General features: G+C 45.4%; 1 protein-coding gene across 1 annotated transcript; it reads right to left on the bottom strand.

Moving 5' to 3' along the window:
• Positions 1-250: 250 nt before the first annotated feature.
• Positions 251-10506, bottom strand: DENR (density regulated re-initiation and release factor). Its single transcript, XM_028710467.2, has 8 exons — positions 10319-10506; positions 8164-8278; positions 7079-7098; positions 5418-5502; positions 3626-3709; positions 2333-2449; positions 1802-1941; positions 251-563 (listed from the first exon to the last, which is right to left on the bottom strand). Exons 2-8 carry the CDS (start codon positions 8267-8269, stop codon positions 519-521), a joined length of 597 nt encoding a protein of 198 aa, XP_028566300.1. The 5' UTR covers positions 8270-8278; positions 10319-10506; the 3' UTR covers positions 251-518.
• Positions 10507-10516: the final 10 nt, after the last annotated feature.

Below are 10516 nucleotides of genomic sequence, written 5' to 3' on the forward strand. Positions count from 1 at the left end.
TCTGGTGATTGTGCAGATGCAAAACGCCAAGCACCTTGAAGGCAAACTCTGCACCTACAAACCCCAGAAGGAACAACTGGGTTAGCCTCTTGCAGCAGACACAAAAAGAGTGTGCTTTGCAGCACCTCAAAGAGAAAAACCAGATTTAAAGTCTACTTTAAATACCTAGTAGATTGAGCCTTGAGAGAATACATCAGTATTTCTGAGGGACTGAGAATTGTGTTAGGGAAAAAAGGAACCGCTTACTTGGTGAGGAACAATAACTTCTTTATTTAAGTCTCTACTTCATGCGGAGGCATGAGTGTCTCACTTCCCCCAGGTTTAAACTTTGGCAAAAATCACAAACAGAAAATAAGCAGCCAATACAGAACAGTGAAAATGCCAACAGTAATAAGGGTGCCCCTTTAACAGTTCTGCTGTCAGGCGAACACACGTAGAAGCCTTGCTTTGGCTACGTTGACTAGAACTTGGTGTTTGTTAGAAGGCAGTGTTGTTTTTCTTCTTTTAAAAAAACAGCATCACTTCTTTACTTCTCCTAGATCTTCAATGCTATCATCATCAACCTGCAAGATACGAAATTCTGTTATCAAAAACGCAAAAAGCAACTAAAATCAGTATAAAACCCAACAAGGGAGAAGTTGGTGCAAATGCTAAAGCACCCAATGGATTGTAGTTAAAAAGGCCTAGGCCCTAAGGTAGCAAGGTCAGCTGGTGCTTAAAAGACCACAGTGGAGGCACCTGGCAAGACTCTCTGGGGCCACACACAAAGAAGTTGCAGCACCTTCCCTTTGAGCCGGGGTGGGAAGCCTCTTCAGCCCAGCAGGTTGGAAACTGAGGTCCCTCACCACTGCTTTATCCCATGTCATCATGATGTCAGGAGACCCATTTTCCCATTGCAGCACAGCTTGGGTTCAAAGGAAGCCAAGCACCACTGACTGGCAGTGACTTCCAAGCCCTGCTTGGGTCAGCTACACGACAGAGCTTCCAGTCAGAAACACTGGAGTGTTGCCCATCTAGGAACATGCATGACCACAACTAGGCTGCAAAAATTATGGTGGCTCCACACCCAGAGAATCCTGAAAGTAGGGTTGCCATACGTCTCAAATTTCCTGGACATAGCCGGAATACTGCAATCAGAAGCAGTGTCCGGGCGAAAACCGCTAAAAATGTTTGGGAAAATCTGGTCGTATGGCAACCCATGTCAGCAGCGTTGGTTTGGGTGATTTTCCTTAAAACTAGCTCAAAAACTTCAAAAAATTTTTTTTGCAACTTTTGTGTCTGGATTTTCACTTTTTGAAATATGGCAACCCTGCTGAAAGTGTCATGCAGAGTTATTAGTCCTCATGAGGTCTAAATCTGTAGTTAACTTAGCCATCGACTCCTCTCACCAATTCTTACTCTTTTTCCTCTCACAGACACCTGACAATGTTGCCTGAAGTGAGAGCCAGTGTGGTGTAGTGGTTAAGAGCGGTAGTCTGCTAATCTGGGGAACCGGGTTCGCGTCTCCGCTCCTCCACCTGCAGCTGCTGGGTGACCTTGGGCCAGTCATACTTCCTTGAAGTCTCTCAGCCTCACTCACCTCACAGAGTGTTTGTTGTGGGGGAGGAAGGGAAAGGAGAATGTTAGCCGCTTTGAGACTCCTTAAAGGGAGTGAAAGGCGGGATATCAAATCCAAACTCTTCTTCTTCTTCTTCTTCTTCTTCTTCTTGGTGGTGCAAAACTTAAACGTTCACAGCGACCAGAAGTTCAATTGGATGCAAGTGGATAAGGAAGGAAATACATGGGGAGAGAAATTATTTACCTCAGGCCACTTTTCCTGGATGACGTCAATGATGTCGTCTGTAAAGTCCCCTTGAATGATTATTTCATCCTCTCCTGTTACTGAGGCACCGCAGGAGAATTTCTGAGCAAAGAACCTTTGTGCTTCCTTAAGGTCTATTTCTGTTGGGAGTAGAAAAGAACACAAATAAAACAATACTGATTTCATCTTTGCTTCTTCTAAGAACAGAATAACAGTCTGCTGGATCAGGACAGCGGCCCATCTAGTCCAGCATCCTGTTCTCACGGTGGCCAAACAAATGCCTCTTCTGGGAAACCCACAAGCAAGACCACCTCTCTGCTCCTGCTGTTTCCAGCAACTGGTATTCAGTAGCAGAGCAAAGCCATCATGGCTCACTGACTGTCTTATCCTCCATTATTTTGTCTAATCCTCTTCTAAAGCCATCACTACCTCCTGGGGTAGCAAGTTCCATTGTTTAACTATGCTCTGCATGAAAAAGTTGTTTAAATATCACAGATACCTCCATGTGAACAAGGCCCTTTCTTGACTCACCAAAAGTTGCAAGACCACACACTCTTGTGACGTATTTCTTCTTTGCTCTAGGAATTTTCGCTATCGTAACTTTTTGTGGTACCGTCTTCTTCTTCTGTTTTATCTGACCTCTTCCACCTAAGAACAGAACAGAACATCATTATCGATAAACACCTCAGAACCCACACTTTGCTCTTCAGACTACAGAAACACAAGCGTCAGGGATTGGCTGGGTTTTTTAGTTTCCTATCCCTCCACCAGCACTGCTGTCCACCACCCCAACACAAAATAGCCGAGACCCAGCTATTCTTTTAACGTTCCCCTTATTATTACTATTCTATCAAACTCATAAATCACCAGCTAGTTAGACCAAGATTTCATGAGATGAACCTCAGGCCTTTGGGGTGGGCGGGAGGTGAATGCAGCCTCCAGACCTCTTCATCTGACCCTCAGGACTATCACAGAATTGGAGAGATGGAAGGGACCCCAAGGCTCCAAACCCCTGAAATGCAGGAATCTCAAGTACCCAAGTGCTGTTTAAAAACCTCCATTGATAGAGAGTCCACCACCTTCTCAGGTAGACTGTTCCACTGCTGAACAGCTCTTAACATCAGGAAGTTCTTCAGAATGCTTGACCAGAATCTCCTTGCTTGTAACTTGAAATCATTGGTTCGTGTCCTACCCTTCAGAGCAGCAGAAAACAAGCTTGCTCCATTTCCCATGTGACAGCCCTTCAGACATTTGAAGGCAGCTATCATATCACCTCTTAGTCTTTTCTTCTCCAGGCTAAACATACCAAAACTTATTTTTCCCCATGCCACTCACTCTTTCTCCAGGCATGTCTCTTTAAAGTGTGATAATTTGACTTTCATGTGGCTTGACTGTGGCCTACCCTAAGAAGGTTAAGAGACACACTTTTTGCATGACCCATGCTTGCCTTTAGCCCCCCCCTCCCATTTCTGCCCCGCCATCCTGCCCACTATTAGCATGCAGACCCTGGAAGGTTATTTATTTATCTATTGCATTTATATCCCACCTTTTCTCCCAAGGAGTTGGTGGTGGAGTTGAAGGTGGTGTACATAGGTCTCTGCCCCCACATTTTATTCTCACAACAAACCTGTGAGGTAGGTTAGGATGAGAGTGACTGACTAGCCCAAGGTCACCCGATGAGTTTCATGGCCAAGTGGATATTCAAGCCCTGGTCTCCCAGGTGCTAGCCTGACACTCTAACAACTACACCACCCTGGCTGTGTCCATGAGGGAAATGATCCCCTCAGGCTGAAAAAATTCCCCTGCCCCTGGTTTAGACCTTGCCTCTCTTTTGCTTTTTTTTCTCTTCCTCTTCACCCACTGTTCCTTGTCCTTCTCCAACACCAGATTCTTGTTTAGGAGAATTTTCTGTATGAAGAAAAAATGGTATTAATTAATTGAGCTTGGGGGGGGAGAAACGAAATTTGAGTGCAAAGTGACTTTGCAAATAATGGTACTTCAGCCACACACACACACACACACACACACACACACACACATTCCCACAACAGTGGAACATCAACAGTGACCATCTTGGCTGTGAGTCCTGGAAGACCTGCTCCCTCGCTTTGCAGACCTCTTCTCGCCTGGCCTGGGAAGGCAGGTCCCTGACTGACTGCAGCTATAAAAGCTGAGGCGGCTGAACAGAATCTTGGGCTGGGGTATTGTTTAGCGGGGGAAGAGTTGCTGCTGTTAATTTTTTGTAGCTTTATTTTTTATCTTATGATTTATGTGAAAATTGTTCAGTTTGATTATATTCTTTCTGATTTGTTTATTGCTTATGACTATTTTTGTTATGTTTGTAGTTATGACATTTTTAAATACAGGCATCTCCCATTCTGTGTGTGTTCAAAGAATGTGCAATTGTGTACATGCGCACTGTCGCAAACTCAGAAGTTGCAGGAAAAGTGGGTATAATGGGGTGGAACGGGTTACGCACGCTCCGCAGACACACACTGTGACCTGGAATGTAACCCCCATGCAAAACAGGGGTTGCCTATATGTTGTAAGCCGCCTTCAGTTTTAACTTTGGAAAGGTGGCATACAAATAAAATGATGGATTTACTCCCCAGGAAGCATCTGCCATAGAAAGGAAGACTACCTCTTCTCTAGAAATTGAAGAGAAATTTGGGGTAGTGTAACAGAGCTTTCATGGAACATATTCCAGAAGAGTAGTCATGCTGACCTGTTGTAGCAAAAACAAGAGTCCTGGGCTACCTTCAAGACTAACTAGTTAATTAAGACACACGCTCTTGTAGATAATCTGTTTAAGCCTTGGTCCAGGTTAGTTGTGCTTAGCAGACCTTCTGTGTCTGTCGCTAATCCAAGCAGAGGTTTGTGGGATAGAGGAGGCATGTATCAGCAAATCCAGGAGTAATACACAGTGAAAGGGGATATGAAATTTGAAAAGAAGCAGTTAGTTACTACTAGTGAGATGTATTCCACTGAGGGTTTCTGATGCCCTATGTTTTATCAATGGCCAAAATAAAATAGCTATCCTACCTGGGGGTGGAAATCATACCATGAAATGTGGAATGCTGGAAGGGAAGTGAGGCAGGCAGTAGTGCAGCCTTGACCAACCTGGAACCCTTAAGACATTGTTGGACTACAACTTCCATCAGCCTTGCGCAAGCATGCAGTAGTCCACCAACATCTGAAGGGCACCTGGTTGGCAAAGGCTCCATCGCTGGATGATTGTGTGGAAGGGCTGGATTCAGTTCAGTGCTGGTATTCAGAACACATTCCTGTGATCCTAATTTTTCAGCCCCAAGTGTACGTATTTCCACCGGGTTCTGCTTGGCGGATCACAGAGTTCTAGTAAAAGAAAGCATAGATACCACAAGTCTCCCTGCCCCTGCTGCACTAGGGACACTATCCTGGAAGAATTTTGTGCAGTTATGCTCAGTTCTAATTACAGGTAGTATAATTACACGTTTAGTTTACACGTAAAGACGCACGTCCTGCTCCTTTTTATATCTGTGGCAAAATTTCCCTTGATTTTATCCTCTCTTGAGCATCTGAACCCTTTTCATTGCCCTACAATCTCACATTAAAAACAGTACAGAGATCTTCTTACCTACAGTAAGTTTTGCAAACTCATTTGGAAAATTTTTCTCTAGCCATTGCCTACATTTTGCCACATCCGGCATGTATTCGCAATACTGAGGAAAAAGCACACAGAATAAGTTTGTTAGTTGAGGGAACCCCTCCACAGACACACACATATTTTCACAGGGTATAATAGTAGCATTGATGATAGTGTACAATAAGGGCTGACAAATACCCTGGGTCCAGCATATTATTAAAGAGTGCCTCTCCCACTCCTGAGCACCATCAAAGGAAGTTCTGCTCCTGGTGCCAGTTCCCCACCCCACTAGCGGGGGGAAGAGACTTTACAGCAGGGGTTGGCCGAAAGTGGCCCATGCAGGCCGTTTAACTGGCCCAAGAACTGTCCCTGAACTGAGCCGCCTGCTCGGTGAGTCCCTGCGGCTCCAGAAATCATTTCAATGCATGCCCAGATGCCGAAAATCGCTTCTAAGCAGGTGCAATTTTCGGCGTCTGGGCATGCGCAGAAGCGATTTCCAGCATCACAGACATGCACAGATGTGATTTCTGGTGTCACGCTGCACCGGCCCGGCCCACGGAGGATCTCTGTGAGAGTGATCCGGCCCGTGCTTGGTAAGCCTTGCCGACCCCTGCTTTACAGCATGCGTGGTGAACCTTTGGTCCTCCAGATTTTGCTGAACTACAACTCCCATGAACCCTAGCAAGCATGGGCAATGGCCAGGGATGGTAAGGGTTGTAGTTAGACAACTTCTGGGGGACTTGAAGGTTCCCCACACCTGCTTTACAGTAATGGCCGCAGCTCTGTGGAATGCCCTACCTGGCATAACTCACATTCGCTCAGTCTTGATATATGTTTTGTTATCCTTGCAAAATTATATATATATATATATATATATATATATATATATATATATATATATGCCAACCTAGCAGTTCGAAAGCACCCCCGGGTGCAAGTAGATAAATAGGGACCGCTTACTAGCGGGAAGGTAAACGGCGTTTCCGTGTGCTGCGCTGGCTCGCCAGATGCAGCTTGTCATGCTGGCCACGTGACCCGGAAGTGTCTCCGGACAGCGCTGGCCCCTGGCCTCTTAAGTGAGATGGGCGCACAACCCTAGAGTCTGGCAAGACTGGCCCGTACGGGCAGGGGTACCTATATATATATATATTGTTAAAAGGCTTTCGTGCAGGGAGGGAAAGCTAAAAACCAGGGGTGGGGAACCTCCAGGAGCAGGTCTAATTAAGTCCAGCAAAACATGCCCACCTGTCCTTGCACCTGACATCACTGACAGCACTGTGTCTATTGTAATTTTCCCCTCTCTTTTTGCCACTGCTCACTACCAAAATCAGTAAAGTCTTGGACTACCCAGAATATCTAAAGGGGAGGGGGAAGCTGTGGCCCACCAAGTATTTGTTAGACTCCAACTCCCATCAGCCACAGCAAGTATGGCCAGTGGTCAGGGATGATAGGGGTTGTATTCCAGCAACCACTTAAGGGCATCACGTTGAAGAAAGATGAAAGACACAGAGAGAAAAGAGCAAGGGGCTGATATACTGTCTAGAACATTAGACAAGCCTGGGAAGAAGTGGCACACACTCCAGGCAATTGCCTCATTCCACTGCTTCCATAGGTAGACCAGGCCTAAATTAATAAAAATTAAGGCAACTCACCTCTGTTGGCAACGAGCAGACTGTGGAAAGAAAAGAGAAGGGAGTTTTTTCTCTTTGTTTTCTCTGCAGTTTTCATAGTTTTTAAAAAATTAACATTTAAGACAAACACTTCTAAATAGTCTATTGATTCCTACTAAGAGGAATTCTCCGAGGAAAAAATCAAGGAGCGGCTGCAGCTTAGAAGAGCACCTGCTATGCATGCAGAAGGTCGCCAGCATCTCCAGGTAGGCCTAGCAGTGTCTCCTCCTGTCTGAATGCCTAGAGAGATGCTTCCAGGAAGTGTAAGCAATACTAAACTAGACGGGCCAATGAACTGACTTGGTATATTACAGCTTCCTTTGTTACTCATTTTACACTGCAAGTTAAGCTGACAAAATGATGCCACAGACTTCCTCCAAAGCTATAGCAAAGGACCAAGGAAATAAGAGAGTCCAGGGGAGCAAACAACAAAGCAGTAAAAACAATAACCATTAAAGTAAAATAGATACTTGTTTAAAACTATTAGCAACGTACCCTCACACAACTACTAACTTCAAGGTTGCAGGAAACAGTATATTTCAGTGATCAAATGCCTGGCTGAACAGGAATGTTTTAAAAATTCCTCTTGAAAGTTCATAATGAGGCAAATAGAAGCACCTCACCAGGGAGGGCATTCCACAAATTCTATTCTTTTATCTTTCCCCTTTTTTCTTTCCTTTTTTCGTTTCCTCTTGTTGGTTTGTGTTTTTATTTGATTCGTTTATTGGGTATTTGATATTAATCTTCGTAGATCTTTTTTCAAACTTTAATAAAAACTATTGGGAGGGGGGGAGAAGGAGATGGGAGAGGATAATCCTGAGGCTTTGGTGCAGCCAGTCCTCACTATGCTAAATCACGATTTAGTCAAATGTGCAAACTTCATAACTGAGTACAAATCAGGGGGTACAAATCACTGATCAAATATACAGAAGCCACAGTGAAAAAATAGTTAGGCTCTCAAGTGTCACAAGACTCCTTTCTGTTTTTTAAATAATCAACAACTTGCCCTCTTTTGCAAACTATCCTGGGCTGTTATTATTTACAGTAACAGTTTGGTTAGTACTTGCCTCCACAGTAGAGAACTCGGAGAGGATAGTCTGCGTCTGGCCTCGCGTGGCACCTTTGGTCTCCTTTACAATCAAGAAGTGCAGACTCAGGTGCATCCATTGCCATATCACAAGTCTAGGAATCACACAAGCAGAGGAGCTCAGTACAAATTTCAGCCTTAGAAACCAACGCAAACCATGGGCAGCAACTGGCATGGCACTGCCACCCTGGCCTCCTTCACGAGGAAGGGCAGGATATAAATTGAATTAATCTAATAACCGACAACAGGCTGCTGAAGACCAAAGGTGTGGTAAGAGATGGCTAGTTTACTCTGCAATCCTGTATACGGGATTTGGGCCCGAAAAGAGAAGGGGAAGGGGGAAGGTATTGAGCAATGACAGCATAGATGTAAGTGTGCGAGGCAAAGTGAGATTACTGTGGCTGCTACTACCACCAGGAAGCAAAGCACAGATGTGGGAATGGGGAGATGGATCTGAATTTTTGGGGCAGAGACAGTAGAGAAAGCCAAAGGACTGGCATTTGTGTGTCTAAGGAAGAGCCCAAGGTACCAGTTTGAATAAGGAGGGGAGATACTGAATGTGAAAGTGGTGGTTATAAATCTGGGTACCAAAGCACAGTGGTGGGAGATGAACAAAAATTACTAATTACAAATACCAAGTGTGAACCGAAAAAAGGGTGTGTGTGGCAACTCTGAACCAGTTAAAAGAAAGATAGCTACGGTTCTGGCAAAACATGGAGATTTGGGCACTGGGATGTGGGGTTGTTATAGTATGAGGGAGCTTGGGCCAGGATCTGGGTGGTGTGTGTGCTAGGTTTTTAATTTATTTATAAAAAGATTTATATACCACTTTTCACACAGTATAGTAAAGCAGAATAGAGTATGATAAAAACAATTTTCCAAACTGCATTACAACAAATCAAGTCATAGAAGAAAGAAATCACGCAATAAACAAAGTGAACAGAGAGCAAATGGGCCACAATGGGGCACAGGAGGGAGAATTAGCAGTATATAAATTTTCTATAAGTAAATAAATATGATACTTTTCCTCTTTCCTCTCCATTCCTTTTTCTTTTTGCATCATGTCTATTAGGGATTCCCTCAGAAGGGAAAAGCAGTATATAAGCAAGCAATGAACACTGTGGGCCTGCAAACAGGGACTGTTTTGTCTTTTAATATCCCTACAGGAAGCTTACGACTCTGAAATTAAAGTCTAAATCTAGGCAACCAACAGGCTGAGCCAGAGTAAGGCTGCAGTCCTAAACCCTTACCTGATAGCAAGCCCCATTGAATTCAACAGGATTTACTTCTGAGCAGATGCCACTACGCTTACAGCATTAAGTCGTTGTGTACTGTCATTTGTTTGTTTAATAAAATTTATGCATGGCTTGATTGTTAAACACCTCAAAGTGGTTTACAGAAAGACGAAACAACAAAAATGAGAAAACTTCACCATCATATTTTAAAACATACGGAGGTTAAAAATACAGACCAAAATCACCTCAACTTTCTATACATCTGGGTAGGCTTGTCTTCTAAAGAAGAATGCTTTCAGCAGATACCAAAAAGAGTAGACTGCTTGATCTCAATAGGCAGGGAGTTCCAAAGTTCTTACAAAAGTGGAACGGGTATTATGTGGCAGTGATGCCAATTCCACCAACCAAAGCCGTTTTAATTTAAGCTTCTTCTTGTTGTTGTCTGATATTTTTAAATTGATTTATGCTAGGTTCCATTTCCATTTCTGCTAGGTTCCTCCGTCGCTTCTGCCCACCTCCCCTCTCTCACCATGAGCTCTTCAGGAATTGATCTAGGTGGGGGCCAATTCTCCACAGCCCCCTGCAGGGCTTTGGGAGCCTGGCACCGGAACAGTTGCCCAGGGTGTGGGGGGGGGGCAGCACCCAGCCCTGAATGCCGGGCACCAGCAGAACCATTTTTGCGGGTGGGGTGTCGCCCAAAGGGGTGGGGGGCCACGATGCAGGCAGGGCTGCAAGTGCCAACTTTTGGGGGGGGGCTGGAGAAGAGGAAGGCAGATGCCAGGGAGGGGCTGGGCAGGGCATGGGGGGAGGGAGCCGTGCCAGCCTCGGGGCTGGGCAGCAGCCGAAGTTTGCCCACCAAGTGCCAGGGGGGAGCCGGCGGGGCGGGGGCGCGTCTCTTACCCGAGGGGGGGCCCTCAGCCGGGCTCTGGGGGGAGGAAGGGGGCGGTGGTTCCTCCTCCTGCCGTTCCCACCCTCCTGAGTGGCACATGCAGCAGCAGCAGCAAGCAGCAGATTCAGGTAGGGACAGGCAGATATCGCGAGAGCCGCCCGCTTCTCGCGAGGTTCCTTCCGGAGAGTCGCCCGGGCTGGCGATGACTC

This window comes from Podarcis muralis, chromosome 16 (genome assembly GCF_964188315.1).
Source record: "Podarcis muralis chromosome 16, rPodMur119.hap1.1, whole genome shotgun sequence".
NCBI lineage: Eukaryota > Metazoa > Chordata > Lepidosauria > Squamata > Lacertidae > Podarcis > Podarcis muralis.